Here is a 17,375-nt window from a genome sequence, read left to right as displayed (position 1 = left end):
CGCCCCTTCCTTCGGCAAAATAAACATATGGACCCTTTGGTAATGGGGCTATCTCAGACTTAGCCTTTCTCTTTACCATTTGGTCAACCGGGTTGACTATGGCCAATCCCTTTCCATTGGGAAGAGAATGCTTTTTCTGGATTTCCAGTGTCACCATTGTCACTGTCCATAAAGTTTTTTGGGAAGTTGATCTTCTAATCAAATTTGCTTTACTATCGTTCCAAATCATTGCTGATTCAGCAGCACCAAGCAAATAGATATGATCATTAAGGTTCATGTCATAGTCTGTTTCATAGTAGTCCCAAAGGAACTCACTATGTGACTTAGAAAGTGATTGAACATCCAACTTTCTCAAGACTTTGACACCCAACTCTCCCGGCTTGTCAATATGTGACTTCATCTCTAAGATGTGATCACACATAGACCTTGCTTGCCATTAGGGCTTGAGTGACCTTGAACTTGTGGGTTAGGGAGAATAATTGGAGGAGGTGGAGGAAGAGAAGTATGGCTTCCATGAGCCAAACTCGGGAAGTCATATTCATTAGGAAAGCTTGGTTTGGGAAGATCATTGTTGTCTAAACCATACATCAACAATGGGAGAAATTCACGTAAAGTTGATTTAAGTCCTTAATATAACACCCAATATGATATATTAAGGCTAGGACCCAACAAACTTTTTTATAACTTGGAAGAGGGATGTCGTAATCCAAGCTGTAAAATATTTGAAGGTAGGTGAATGACGATTCACCAATTTCCACCAAGATAAACGAAATGTATTATTAGGTTTTAATTGGTTTTGAAACTCCTAGATTCTTTTGAGATTCATTGAACTTTTCAATGGCATTTTTCAATCTCGAGTGTGCCCTTCAGGTTTTGTGACTGGGATGTCGAGGATCACAAAAAAAGTGTGAAGTAACCATGCAAATATACTTGGTACCCTTAATATTTACCCCTCAATCGATGTGCCGGTTAACCACACACGCTCCAACGATACTATGATAAACATTAAGTTACCCTTTGCCTACCTTGTTAAGTCCAAGTTAGTGTGACGGTTAACCACACACGCTCCACTAACAGCTTAAACAAAGTGCAAAGTGTAATTTCATGGATTAGCACTTTGTTCACATTTTCCTAAGTAACTAAGATTGGGAATTTATAAGTGTTTAGTTACTTAGTATTTATCATTATACTTATAATGAAGGGAGAATTATAGTCCTTGTCCTACCTGTTCGGCTAACGACCCTCCACCGGTCAAGGAAGCGGTGACTGAGAGTGGACACCCATTAAACTGCCATTTTATAGGCAGTAACCTTATACCCCCCTTATAGACCGGCTTCGTGAACGAGGCCTACTAATGGTAAGACGACTTGCTCGTATACATATAATATATTAAACTTTTAATATTATAATAGTATAAGGGTGTATTTTAGACATTTAAAATACTTGGTGGTTTAATCTATTAATTAAACTAGACTTTTAATTTAATTAAACTCAAACCATATATTTATGGATGAATAATACTCTTTTAATTAAACGCTTTAATTAACTATTAATAAAGTCCATAAGATTTAATTTGAACTATTCAACAAAACATCATAATTCCAATTATTAAACTCAAAATTAAAACCATTTAATTAATTGTTTAAGTTATGAACCCAAGAGTTTTAGAATTCAATTCTTTTTTCATAAAAAACTTTTCTCAAATTCCAAAACTTGAGGGCAAGTTTTGTAATTCTTGAAAACCTTTGGATTCCATAACTTATGGAAGTTTCAAAAACCCTTAAGATCACAACTTTTAAAAAAAAACTTTTGAGCTCCAAAATTTTATGACAAAATATGTAACTCCTTAAAACATTTAGATCAAACTTTTAAAACTAATAAAATAATCATATCATTTTATCTTTTACTAAATTTGACCTAATTCAACTCATATAACAAATGATTCAAATTTTACAAATAATTCGTTTTTCATAAAACAAGTAATTATTCTCAAATTTGACAAACATCATGTTTTTTTCCCTTTTTTTTCCAACTTGAAAATAAAACATTTGCATCAATATAACAGAAAACAACCCATGGCTCTGATACCACTGTTGGGTTTTGAGCATTCTAACACTCCTATGGTGTACATGCAACCCTATAAACCTTGGATCTATGTTTTCTCTATTATACATGCAAATATTAACTATTCCAAGGTTTCATCCTAACTAGCATATTATGAAGCACCTATACTACAAAGTTCTAGTTAGATGACATACCTTTTGATGTAGCTTGATGTCTTCAAGCTTTAAGAGCTTAGCCCCAATAGTGTGGAAGCCTCAAATGGAATCACAAATCACCAAAACACCTTGGAAGAACTTGAGAGAATATGTATGCACACTAAAATCGGCCCACTCTTATTTTCACTTACTTGTGCCAATTTTGTGAGCCAAGGACCCCTTTATATATTATGGAGGATTAGGGTTACTGATGGGTTTTTGAGCATTCTAACACTTCCTAAGTGTACATGCAACCCTAATAACCTTGAATCTATGTTTTCTCTATATACATGCAAATTTCTTTTTCAAGGTTATTTCCTAACTAGCATGGCATGGGGATTACATAAAACATAAAAACTAGTAGAAATACATACCTTGTTGTTGCTTGGATTCCTTCAAGACTTTGTGAGCCTAGCACCCCAAATGTTGTGCCTCAAATGCTTCACACAACACCACAATACTTGGAATAACTTGAGAGAATACTTCTAGCACTCAAAATCGGTTATGCCCTCTCTAGTAACACTAGGTCATCTAGATCATGATTTTGCTAGCCATAGGGTTCCTTTTATAGTGTTGTCATAATTAGGGTTTACACATGAATGCCCTTAATTGTCATGACTCTTGATTTCCCATGACCCATGGATTTGTAACTCCCATGGACTATCCATGGAGCTCCATATGGTTATAACCAAACCCATAAACCATGGATCATTAATCCACCATAAAAGAATTGATGATTGTCATAATCAACCCTATATATTTAATTAGTCTCACTTTGATCACCAAATTAATCCTAGATTAATACTTGATCAATACTATAAATAATACTATTATTAATATATTAGAACTTATAATATATTAATAAACATGAGTGCCTTATTCTCTCATTTAGTCTATCCAAGTATTGCAATGCCATGCAACCCAAATGGACCATGCCGGGTCGGGTCAAGTACATACCAAATAAAGTTATGGACTTAGACACTATATCCAACCATAAAAGAATTGATGATTGTCATAATCAACCCTATATATTTAATTAGTCTCACTTTGATCACCAAATTAATCCTAGATTAATACTTGATCAATACTATAAATAATACTATTATTAATATATTAGAACTTATAATATATTAATAAACATGAGTGCCTTATTCTCTCATTTAGTCTATCCAAGTATTGCAATGCCATGCAACCCAAATGGACCATGCCGGGTCGGGTCAAGTACATACCAAATAAAGTTATGGACTTAGACACTATATCCAACAGTCTCCCACTTGGATAAGTCTAATAACTATATTTGCAAATATAACTTCAAAATCCGACTAGCAATCGTAGCTCTTTCAAAGTCTCTCGGAACTGAGATGATGATGATACGCAATTTAAGATAAGTGATCATATAATCCTCTGTTCTCATGATATCAGTCGGACAAACACATGGAACATGGTCTTACTTATTGTCCAGCATTTGTTTCTCGATCTCTGATTTGTTTCGACATAGAACTAAATTGAACACATCAATTAGGTTCTGACCGGGCCCGGTACATAAGTCCAAACCAAATCATCGAGGGGCCCAGATATCGCTTCTATTTCTAGAAGGAACAGATAAACTTGACTGATATGCTTGTACTAACTACTTGTTGAATTATTCACAAAGGCACGTTTTATAACATCGAGTTACCAATGCGTTTTCGTACAATCAATGAATAACCAACTCATAGTCAACAACTCATATCTCTAGGTTTGAAGATTTATATGATATTACCGTCTCACGATCACTCGAGATAAATTCCATGAAGTGATGCAAGTGAGCGTGTGTTGGATCCAATACTCAGCCCTTATGAGTACTCATGAATGTTGTAGCAACCATTGCATTGTCCAAAGCACTTTTAGACAAATCATACAAGCCAAATTCATGACAGTCTTAAATCAATACTTACTTCCAAAGTTTGACTGACTGTGGATGGTTTGAATAATAACATAATTATTTTGGAAGTAAAAACATGCAAAATTGAAACATAGTAAACAATCAACACAAGATAGTAACACCTTACTCATAAATAAATAACAACTTTTATTTATCATCAAATGTCAATTACATTTTACAAGTTTCAGGAATCTAATTATTGAAACTAATATCATCCTTCAGTCCAATGCGCCTCGCATGCTGTAAATGCTTAACCCTGCTCAGTCCCTTCGTGAGGGGATCTGCCGGGTTCTCATCTGATGATACCCTCTTAGCCACGAGGAGTCCTTCTTCTATTCGATGTCTGATGAAATGGTATTTTCTATCAATGTGCCTAGATCTCCCGTGATCTCTCGGTTCCTTAGCCAAAGCAACCGCACTTTCGCTGTCACAGAAAATTTCCATTGGCTCCTTTATAGCTGGTACAACTCCAAGGTCTCCGATGAAGTTCTTTAGCCATATCGCCTCTTTAGCCGCTTCACTTGCTGCTATGTACTCTGATTCACAAGTAGAATCAGCTACTGTCTCCTGCTTGGAACTTTTCCAAGTAATTGCCCCTCCATTTAGGATAAAGACCCAGCCTGACTGAGAGCGGAAATTATCCCTATCAGTCTGGAAGCTAGCATCGCTATATCCTTCCACTCTCAAGTCATCACTGCCTCCGAGGGTAAGGACCCAATCCTTAGTCCTCCGCAGATACTTGAGAATGTTCTTTACCGCTATCCAGTGTGCCTTGCCAGGGTTCCCTTGATATCTACTGACCATGCTCAAAGCAAAGGCCACATCAGGGCGAGTACAAGTCATAGCATACATGATCGAGCCCACAGCGGAAGCATATGGTATATGACTCATCTTAGCTATCTCAGCCTCTGTACTCGGACTCTGAGTCTTACTCAGCTTGGCATTACTCTGGATTGGTAATTCTCCTTTCTTGGAATCTTGCATACTGAACCTCTTCAGTACCTTATCCACATAAGTACTCTGACTAAGTCCAATTAGTCTCTTACTCCTATCTCTCAATATCCTTATCCCTAGGATATAGGCAGCTTCCCCAAGGTCCTTCATAGCGAAACACTTCCCAAGCCAGGACTTAACCTCCTGCAAGGTTGGGACGTCGTTTCCTATGAGAAGTATGTCATCCACATACAACACCAAGAAGCTAACTATGCTCCCACTAGCCCTGACATACACACAAGACTCATCCTCACTCCTAGAAAAGCCAAACTCTTTGACTTTCTCATCAAAGCAAAGATTCCATCTGCGAGATGCTTGTTTCAATCCATAAATGGATTTATCAAGCTTACACACTCTATTAGGGTATCTTGTATCGACAAAACCCTCTGGTTGAGCCATGTAAACATCCTCAGCCAACTTTCCATTAAGGAAAGCGGTTTTGACATCCATTTGCCATATTTCATAATCATGAAATGCAGCTATGGCTAACAATACTCTAATAGACTTAATCTTAGCTACTGGTGAGAAGGTCTCATCATAGTCAACTCCCGGAGTTTGAGTAAAGCCCTTCGCAACCAGTCGCGCTTTGTAAGTATGTACCTTCCCATCCATGTCGGTCTTCTTCTTGAAGATCCATTTGCACCCAACTGTCTTACGACCTGGTACATTGTCAACCAAGTTCCAAACTTGATTGTCATGCATGGACTGAATCTCGCTGTCCATAGCCTCCTTCCACTTAGCAGACTCAGGGCCTGCCATGGCTTCCCTGTAATTATTAGGATCATCCAAATCTATTAGTGTACTATCACTAATAAATGTATCACCTTCAGTGGTGATGTGATAACCATAATAAAAATCAGGTGTGTTCCTCACCCTAGTGGAACGTCTTGGAGGTACAGACTCATCTATCGGATCAACATGAGTTTCTTCCTCAGGTTGGTCGATAGCATTTGAGGTTCCTTCACCACTTGACTCTTGAAGTTCTTCAAGGTTAATTTGCCTCCCACTGTCCCCTTGGCTTATGAATTCTCTCTCACGAAAGAATCCTCTTCTTGCCACAAAAACCACATTATCATTGGGTCTGTAGAAGAGGTAACCAAAGGATCTCTGTGGGTAGCCGATGAAAATACACCTCTCACTTCGAGGTTCAAGCTTATCATGAGTCTTACGCCTCACGAAAGCTTCACAACCCCAAATCTTGATGTGGTCCAAATTGGGAACTTTTCCAGTCCACATCTCGTGAGGTGTTTTGGCAACCTTTTTAGTAGGGACTAGATTAAGGATATGGGCAGCAATCTCTAAGGCATACCCCCAGAAAGAGATTGGTAACGAAGCTCGACTCATCATGGAACGAACCATATCCAACAAGGTTCGATTGCGCCTCTCAGCTACACCATTCAACTGTGGTGTTCTGGGAGGTGTCAATTGTGAGACAATCCCACATTCCTTAAGATAGTCAAGGAACTCAATGCTAAGATACTCTCCTCCCCGATCGGATCGGAGCATCTTGATGTTCCTGCCCAATTGATTCTCCACTTCCTGCTTAAACTCTTTGAACTTTTCAAAGGTTTCTGACTTATGCTTGATTAAGTAAATATATCCATATCTACTGTAATCATCAGTAAAAGTCACATAATAGCGATTAGCATCCCTTGTAGCAACTCTGAAGGGCCCACACACATCCGTGTGTATAAGGTCCAACAAACCTTCACCCCTATCACAAGTACCTGTGAAGGGTGACTTTGTCATTTTTCCAAGTAAACAAGACTCGCAACTATCATCTGACTTGAGGTCAAATGATTCCAAGACTCCAGCCTTTTGGAGTTGGCCTATGCGCTTCTTGTTAACATGTCCAAGACGACAATGCCACAAGGATGCTTTATCCAAGCTATCTGAAGAATCAATATACAACACATTATTTCCTAGATTGTCTACAACATTCACGACTTCATATACAGCATCACAAGGTAATGCTTTAAAGTAAAATACATCATTGTAATAAACATTAATAGCACCATTTTTATTATCAAATGAAAATGAAAAACCTTGTTTGTACAAGCCATGAAAAGAAATAATATTTCTCGCCATTTCGGGCGAGTAACAACACTTATTCAAATCTAACATTAACCCATTATTAAGCAATAAAGAATAAACTCCTATCTTGGTAACAGGTGATGCTTTCCTGTTGCCCATGACTAAGTTTATCTTCTCGTGCTCCACTTGCTCACTTCTTCTTAGTGCCTGCAAATCAGTACAGATGTGAATACCACAACCTGTATCAAGCACCCAAGAATTAGCATTAGATGAGTTATTAGACAATATTGTGTAAATACATGCATGGGTGGGTTTAACCTTCCCATCCTTTACATCTTGCAGATATTTAGGGCAGCTTCGCTTGAAGTGTCCCTTATCCTGGCAATAGAAGCACTGTGCTTCCTTTGGGTTTGAAGGAGGAGTAATGGGACCTTTCTTTGTCCCACTTGAAGAGGAACCATCAAGAGTCTTACCCTTGGTACCCTTCGAAGGGCTTTTCCTCTTCTTACCCTTTCCCTGCCCAATAGCCAGAACAGGGGCTGTTGAAGGAGTAGAAGTAGCAACCGCTTTACCCTTAAGGCCATTTTCAGCTGTCCTTAAGAGTCCTTGAAGTTTGCTAAGTGTGACTTCCTCCTTGTTCATATGATAAGTCATATGAAATTGATCATAACTTGGAGGTAAGGAATGGAGAATGATGTCAATCGCCATTTCCTCAGGAAAGTCAACATTTAGCTTCAGCAACCGGTCAACGAACCTTTGCATCTTCTGCAAGTGACCGGTGATGGGTTCACCATCCTTCATCCTTGAGGTTATCATAGAGGAGATGATTTCATACCTCTCTTGACGCGCGCTCTGATGGTACCTTTCCATCAGATCCAAGTGCATCTCATAGGGGTAGAAATCTTCATAGGATTTTTGAAGTTCAGGAGTCATGGTGGCCATCATGATGCATGCTACTTTAGTAGCATCATTTTCATGTGCAACAAACTCTGCAAACTCTTCAGGAGTAGCAGTGGCTTCACTCACAACCTTAAGCTCCCTATCGAGGACATATTCTTTGTCCTCATAGCGGGTAATCATTCTGATGTTTCTGATCCACTCATTGAAATTGGATCCATCAAAGATGACCTTACCATACAAGTTCATAAGGGAAAAGGAGCCTGTTGGGTTTGAGCCAGAAGCATTGTTGGAAGACACCTGAAAGGAAAGAAAGACAAGTTTCATTAGATTAGGAATCCTTAATAATTCACCCAAATGAAATATTAAGGCTAGGATCCAACAAACTATTTATAGTTGGAAGAGGGATGCCGTAATCCATACTATAAAATATTTGAAGGTAGGTAAATGACGATTTACCAATTTCCACCATAAGAACGAAATATTTTATTATTAGGTTTTATTGGTTTTGAAACTCCTAGATCTTTTGAGATACATTGAACTTTTCAATGGCATGTTTGAATCTCGATTGTGCCCTCTCAAGTTTGAGACTGGGATGCCGAGGATCACAAACAAGGTGTGAATAACCATACAAATTAACTTGGTACCCTCAACAATATTACCTAATCGATGTGCCGGTTAACCACACACGCTCCACCGATCTATAATAAGGTCAAGTTACCCTTTGCCACTCTTAGTAGTCCATGTTAGTGTGCCGATTAACCACACACGCTCCACTAACGACTTGGTAAGGTACAAAGTGTAATTTTATGGGCTAGCACCAATTTCACATTTTCCTAAAGTAACTAAAATTGGGAATTTATAATGTATAGTTACTTTATAATTCATTATACTTTTAACAAGTATTTAAAGTCGTATCCTACCCGTTCGGCTAACGACCCTCCACCGATCAAGGAAGCGGTGGGTGAGAGTGGACACCCATTAAGTCACCATTTTATAGGCAACAACCTTATACCCCCCTTATAGACCGGCTTCGTGAATGAGGCCTACTAACGGTAAGAATGACATATTCTTATACATATCTATATAATAAAATTATAATAATAGTATAAGTGTTGATTTTTAAACCTTTTAAAAATCTAAGGTTTAATTTGGAATTAAAGTATTAAAGTATAAGACTTTTCAAATTCCAAAACTTTAGGGCAAGATTTGAAACTATTCCAAGTCTCTTCAATTTGTAACTTATGAGTTTTAATGGTTCATAAAATGAAGACTCTTCATTTTATGAAACCTCTTTAGTTCTTTAATCATAATTAAAAGAAGTGACTTTTGGTTATCCATAACTTGAGGACAAGTTATGGACACCATCATAGCCATTAAGATCATGAATTAAACACACATGGAGGTTACATATAATTCTTATGATCTTCTAAAAACTCATAAGAACACAAATTCATGTCAAGCAATTTCAAGAAATCATATAACTATATACAATACTTGAAAATTGATAAAAGCCATGTAAAATGGGTTAACATAATCATTATCATTTTGAAAAACAGATTTTACAAGTCCAAAACAGATTGGGATAATGATCTTAATCCATTTCCAGCAACAAAACTCGAAAAAACTGCCCAGCACGCTCCTACTCACCGAGTGCACTATTCTACTCGGCGAGTAGAATGAATTTGTTCATGGACTCGACGAGTCCTCCCCATGGACTCGGCGAGTCCAGTCGTCAGAATGCAGAATTTTCGATTTTTAAGCAGGTTTGCATCAAGTATACATAAAACAATCCTAGGCTCTGATACCACTCATTGGTTTTTGAGCATTCTAACACTTCCTAAGTGTACATGCAACCCTAATAACCTTGAATCTATGTTTTCTCTATATACATGCAAATTTCTTTTTCAAGGTTATTTCCTAACTAGCATGGCATGGGGATTACATAAAACATAAAAACTAGTAGAAATACATACCTTGTTGTTGCTTGGATTCCTTCAAGACTTTGTGAGCCTAGCACCCCAAATGTTGTGCCTCAAATGCTTCACACAACACCACAAGACTTGGAATAACTTGAGAGAATACTTCTAGCACTCAAAATCGGTTATGCCCTCTCTAGTAACACTAGGTCATCTAGATCATGATTTTGCTAGCCATAGGGTTCCTTTTATAGTGTTGTCACAATTAGGGTTTACACATGAATGCCCTTAATTGTCATGACTCTTGATTTCCCATGACCCATGGATTTGTAACTCCTATGGACTATCCATGGAGCTCCATATGGTTATAACCAAACCCATAAACCATGGATCATTAATCCACCATAAAAGAATTGATGATTGTCATAATCAACCCTATATATTTAATTAGTCTCACTTTGATCACCAAATTAATCCTAGATTAATACTTGATCAATACTAATTAAATAATACTATTATTAATATATTAGAACTTATAATATATTAATAACCATGAGTGCCTTATTCTCTCATTTAGTCTATCCAAGTATTGCAATGCCATGCAACCCAAATGGACCATGCCGGGTCGGGTCAAGTACATACCAAATAAAGTTATGGACTTAGACACTATATCCAACAGTTACATCCATGTAAACCCTAATACCCATGACCTTTCATTTAAATAGGATCCATGGGTTAAAAGCTCCATGGACCATCCATGAAAGCTTAGCCCAACCTAAATGAACTTGGCCCATATATATAAGAGTCCATATTTAATTAGTTCTTTTTGATCACTTAATTAATTCTAAATTAATTCTTGATCAATACTAATTAAATAATATGATTCCATATTAATATATTAGAACTTATAATATATTAATATAAATCATAAATATACTATTCTCAAAAGACTATCCATATAAATTGTGCCGGTGAAGTGCAACCCAAATGGACCATGCCGGGTCGGGTCAAGTACATACCAAATATAGTTATGGACTTAGACATTAATCCAACAGGTGGGCCCTCCACTGTAAGTAAAGTAACATCGAAGGGGAAAACTGTAATTTCACAAAAAGATTATTGTCCTTTTGCTATTCAGATATCTAGATCTACGGAAGAGGAACAATGGTTAGTGAAGACAGTTATTGATGAGCATTTATGCTTACAAAGTAGAAATGTGAAGGCATGTACATCTAGATACCTGGCAAGCACTATTCTCCAAAAAGTGGATTCCGACCCTCGCATCCCAGTAACAACCTTATAGGAGGAGCTTCAAATGGATTTGGAATTAAGCATATCAAGAATGAAGGTGTTCAGGGCTAAATCAATTGCAAAGGAACAACTGTATGGTGACTACGAAAGGCAATATAATTTGCTGAGAGATTACTGTTTGGAGTTACAGACCAATAACCCAGGTACAACAGTGAAGCTGGAAGTGTGTAATGAACCAAATCCTGATGTTGAAACTCGTATTTTCAAGAGGATATACATTTGTCTTGGAGCACTTAAGTTGGGGTTCAAATCTGGAAAAAAGGGAATTACTGGGATTGGATGGATGTTTCTTGAAATGACCACACCCTGGACAAATTCTAACAGTTGTGGGTCTTGATTCCAACAATGGAATATATCCACTAGCTTATGCAGTTGTGGAAGCTGAGACAACAAGCTCATGGACATGGTTCTTGGAATGCCTTGGTGGTGATTTGGATTTGGATGCATCATGCAACTTCACTTTTGTATCTGACAGACAAAAGGTATGAATACATATAACATAAGTCTCTTTTAAAGCTTGTAACAATACTAACTATAAATTACATTATATGTAGGGAATAATACTTGCAATAGCAAAAGTGTTTCCAAATGTAGAGCATAGATGGTGTTTGAGACATATACATGAAAACATGAAGCTGCAATGGAGGGGAGAAGAGTTTAGAGATCACTTGTGGAGGTGTGCTAAAAATACAACCATTAGACATTTTGAAAGGGCAATGAATGAGTTCAAAGATTTCAGTGCAGAGGCTCATGAATGGCTAAGTAAGATTCCTCCAGTTCATTGGGCTAGGTCTCATTTCACAGGTAGAGCCCATTCAGATTGTCTGTTAAACAATATGTGTGAAGTATTTAACTCTAAGCTAGAGCATGGTAGGGACAAGCCTATCATTACCTATTTAGAGTACATTAGAGTGTACTTGATGAAGAGACATTGCATTGTACAAAAAGAAATTGATAAATGCAAAAGTATATTAACCCCTACTGCAACTACTATACTTGACACAATCAAAACAGCTGCAAGAAAATATAGGGCACTCTTCTGTGGTTCTGGAAAATATCAAGTGGCTGGTATGATGTTTGATCAGTATGTGGTCAACTTGAAAGAGGGGACTTGTAGTTGTAGGCATTGGGAGATAACAGGGATAGTCTGCAGGCATGGAGTTTGTGCAATATGGGAACATATTCAAAATGGTGAAAAAGCCCAACAACCTGAATATTGGGTGCATCCTTGTTATAAACTAGAAACATGGAGGGCAATGTACTCCAACAAAATAGATCCAATCAATGGCAGGAGCATGTGGCCAAAATCTAGATGTCCAACCACTCTTATACCCCCTACACATCACACACAAGTAAGTTGAATGTTAGTTAACATAGTTTATTATTCATCCAGATTTATGATTTCCTTACTATTTATGTAGGTTGGAAGGCCCAAGAAAAAGAGGAGGAGGGCTATAGATGAGCCTACTAACCAGTCAACAAACCTATCTAGGAAATTCTTGACTGTTACTTGTTCCAAGTGTCATAATAAAGGACATAATTCTAGAATATGTAAGGGGCAAGGGGGGTCAAGTCAGAGAGCAGTAGGTGGATCAAGTCAAGGTGGTGTGGGTCGATCAAGTAAAAATGCAGTTGGTGGAACAAGTCAAGGTTCAGTGGGTGGATCAAGTGAAGTTGTAGTGGGTGGGTTAAGAGCAAAGAAGATGGACAAGGGAAAAAAGCCTCAAGTGCAGAAAGTGGGACCTAAGTGAAGTTAGATACACATGAAAGCATGACTAATCAAGTTATTTGGATACCTTTTGTTTAAGCTTATAAACTTGTATTGATGCTTTTTTCAAACATGTTTAATCTAGATACTTACATCTTTTTGCAACGACCTATATTAGTGATGTAATTAAGTTGATACTAGCCATATTATGTCATGCTACATTTCTAGTTGTAATGATCAATGTGGTGAACATTTCCAGTTACTTATCATGTTTTGATCTTGTGTGTTTCTCATTCCATTCCATTGTTTGATAAATGACCAAAACTCATTCCATTCCATTGTTTTTTGATAAATGACCAAAACTTATTCCATTCCATTGTTTACTTGTAATGTTTTGATCTTGTACTTTTCTCATTCCATTCCAATGTTTGATTAATGGACAAAACTCTTTCCATTCCATTCCAACATTCTTGATCAACGACAAAAAACAATGATTTAGAATTACCACAATACAAAATACCATTAAACTGATTAACCAAAACCATACATTACATTAAGATTCTAATACATGACATCCTATCCCAAAATCAATTGGTAATATCCCATTCCAGTTCTATACACCCATTTGACATTACATATCCAAAATACACTTACCAAATACATCCCCAAATCCAACTACTACTTAGTGCATACATATATAAACGAAAAAAAAGAACCAAGACATAAGAAGCATCCACTTCAGCTTCACAGCATCTGCATGAGCTTGAATCAACATCATTTGAACATTGTTCAGTTTCCTTAGCAAGCCAGGAATCATCTCTACAGCTCTATAGCACATCAGATCGTCCACCCACCCAAGAAATGGACAGCTTCGACCGTTTCGAGCACAAGACTAGAATCGCCTAAACTTATTCCATTCCATTGTTTACTTGTAATGTTTTGATCTTGTATTTTTCTTATTCCATTCCAATGTTTGATTAATGGACAAAACTCTTTCCATTCCATTCCAATATTCTTGATCAATGACAAAAAACAATGATTTAGAATTACCACAATACAAAATACCATTAAACTGATTAACCAAAACCATACATTACATTAAGATTCTAATACATGACATCCCATCCCAAAATCAACTGGTAATATCCCATTCCAGTTCTATACACCCATCTGACATTACATATCCAAAATACATCCCAAAATACACTTACCAAATACATCCCCAAATCCAACTACTACTTAGTGCATACATATATAAACGAAAAAAAAAGAACCAAGACATAAGAAGCATCCACTTCAGCTTCACAGCATCTGCATGAGCTTAAATCAACATCATTTGAACATTGTTCAGTTTCCTTAGCAAGCCAGGAATCACCTCTACAGCTCTATGGCACATCGGATCGTCCACCTACCTAAGAAATGGACAGCTTCGACCGTTTCGAGCACAAGACCAAAATCGCCTTCTTGGGTTGAGGTCTGTCCAAGATGTGACTCTCACAGCAACACTTCCACACATACAAATCACCATTCTTGGAAGAGAGGAGAGCTTCGATTTTTCAGAGATGGTAGCTTGATTTTTCTGAACGTTGGCTAGGGCTTTTTAAAGGGGGTGGAGAAGGTAATGTGAAAATACCAAAATACCCCCATATTTTTTTAACTTAATCACCCAAACGGCTACAAACAGACGGCGTTATGAAAAAGGACCTCCAATGCAACTTTTACAAACCACAAGGGCCAAACGAATCAAAAAAAATAGATAGGGACTAAGTTCTTTACTTTTGGCAAACCACAGGGACCATTTTTGTAATTTTGTCTAGCAATTATGAAAAAAGTAGTTGTGTTAGACAAAAAAAATATTGTTTAGTCTAAATTGTCTATAATAAGTTTAGATTTTTTGAGTTTTTGGTGATTGAATGATGTGAAATGATCATTTTACCTTTTGTATTTTTTATCCTTTTATTTTAAGAAAAAATGACTTAAAATAGAAACAAAGTATGATAAATGTATGACAAATAACATTGAATATTTATTTATGCATGTGTTACCGGCAAACTATAACATTTGTGTACACATATGACAATTAAAATTTACTTTTTGTTCAAAAATACCATTGGGGCTGTGGGCATAATTAGTTACAAGCCATGTGTCATGACTCGTGTCATCCCATATGGCAGCTGACATAGATTTTAGTGTTGATAGTATACATATTTACCATCAAACTTTTTTATAAACATTTTATCATTAAATTTTTCTATACATATTTTACCATTAATCTTATATAATTTGTTCGAAAAATAATATTTAAAAACTACATATATTTTAATATAAATACGTATTTTTACTTATAGATAAAATATTTTTTTATTACATTTTTTTTGTTTAAATACTCATTATTTGTCAAAAGATTTTACCTTATTAATCCAAATAAACTACCCCATTGGTCTGATATATTATATGACAATTTCTTTTGATTAAATACTCATTTGCAAATCCAACAAATCAATTTAAGGATAAAATAAATAGTGATTCAAAGGTGAGGTTCTTTGATAGTTTTCTCAAGTGGGTGAAACGAATCAATTGGATAACAACGATTTCCATTTCATAAGTGATTCTCGATCATGAAAAGTGCAAAGTCTAAAGTATATAGTATACGACTTTTATGGCTTCATCGAAATTCAATTCTAGTGATTAAAGGCAAGTTCAACTTTGTTGTTGGCTCATTGTGACTTGTTATATATATATATATATATATATATATATATATATATATATATATATATATATATATATATATATAGAGAGAGAGAGAGAGAGAGAGAGAGAGAGAGAGCTAGGCTCAAATGTTTTTAGCAAATATTGTGTGCCTAAATGCACCAATGAGAATTCAAGAAATAATAAACAATTAAGTAAATCATTTAAGGGTATTCTGGACATTTTGTACTTTTTAATTAAGGAATCATTTAATTGAAATCCTGCAATTAAAGAAATAAAATCAATATTTTTTACCTAGTCTCTCTCTTGCATCGTGTCTTATATTCAAGGAATTACCAAGATGAATGATCGACACCCCACAACACAACCGATCAATACCTCGATTTCTTCTTTCTTCTTCCAGTCGACGCACACCACAGATAGAATGAGTCGATCGCTTTTTTTTTTCTGATGCGCACACACGTTCCTCATTCTCGAAGAATATTAACAGCCACCGGCAATAAATGTGGATTGTGATATTCGTTCTTGACTCTCATTCTCGAAGATGTTCACGTAAGTATTTTATTCTTTCATGTAATTGTGTTTTGATAATGCATTCATAATTGCATTTGCAAATATTATTACCTTTTTTGTGGATATGTAATCTCCGTAAGATACTAGTTTCTTCCAATTAATTGTGCAATTGTCGTAAGTAATTTTTTTTCCCAAAATTTTTAATTCAAGTGAATGGTTATTCGTGTTTATGCAGTCTCAAAGAGTAGACTATGAAATAAATAAATGATTTTTTTTCTTGATTTTATGGGAAAAGGGTTCCATATATAGGATAGGTAAACCGTAAGTTATCAAATTTTGTCAATTTTTTCATTTTGTTCTTGTGGAGTGGAGTTGGTTTTTATGTATATTACTACTTACATCAAATTTTTTCAGGAACAATGTTACATTAATTGCTTTATGAATCAAACGAACAAATTTGAACAGGTAATAGAATTAAAAAAAGTTTGTATCTTATTTTTTATAGTTATTCAACTTTTAATATCGTCATTAGTTTTGTTAAAAGAACATATACCTTATTATGTTAGAATATACATCATTCTATTAGAATTTACATCATTATTTTAGAATAGTATTGTAGGTTAACGATCTACTAATGGTGAAAACAAAAATTAAACATTGTCATTCTGTTAGAATATAAATCAAATCATTTTATTAGAATATATTTTATAACAAAAACAATATGGTATGCATTATGTTTAGGAAGATTTGAGTAGTAATTGATGAATTTTGTTTTTTTGGATTGTCATATGAATTTGGTTGCAATATAAAATGTTGAATAAAGTTGATGTTGATATTCTTGATTACAGCTTCAACAAAGAATTATTCTGTTAGAATATTCAACAAAGAATGTATTATTCTGGTAGAATAATATACAATAGAATGTTGAGATTTTGGCCAGCGAGTGCAGGTAAATCTAGGGTTTCAAATTTCATTCTTCTCACAACTTAGATCTATCAGAATATATTCTATGTGTTCTCTCACATTCTATGTATTCTACCAGAATATAAAAAGTGATAGTTAATTGTAAGTAACATGTTTTTAACCCTTATTAGTTTTTGTTGTAT

At 35.8% G+C, this 17,375-nt stretch overlaps 1 protein-coding gene across 2 annotated transcripts in view; it reads left to right on the top strand.

Moving 5' to 3' along the window:
* Positions 1-13,306, top strand: part of LOC145140932 (uncharacterized) — a 28,239-nt gene extending 14,933 nt beyond the window's left edge. The window contains exons 1-3 of one of the 2 annotated variants that reach the window (XM_079074337.1): positions 10,884-11,818; positions 11,891-12,688; positions 12,758-13,306. In XM_079074337.1, coding sequence (XP_078930463.1) covers positions 11,966-12,688; positions 12,758-13,087 — 1,053 coding nt within the window. In that variant the 5' untranslated portion in view covers positions 10,884-11,818; positions 11,891-11,965 and the 3' untranslated portion in view covers positions 13,088-13,306. Of the gene's footprint in view, positions 1-10,883; positions 11,819-11,890; positions 12,689-12,757 lie in introns of those variants that run through there. The other variant, XR_013722413.1, reaches the window with a different exon arrangement.
* Positions 13,307-17,375: the final 4,069 nt, after the last annotated feature.

This window comes from Lactuca virosa, chromosome 1 (genome assembly GCF_052849685.1).
Source record: "Lactuca virosa cultivar CGN04683 chromosome 1, Lactuca_virosa_CGN04683_v6, whole genome shotgun sequence".
In the NCBI taxonomy this organism is placed as follows: Eukaryota; Viridiplantae; Streptophyta; class Magnoliopsida; order Asterales; family Asteraceae; genus Lactuca; species Lactuca virosa.
Note: the sequence above shows the minus strand (reverse complement) of the source record. Positions and strands in the feature narration are given on the sequence as shown.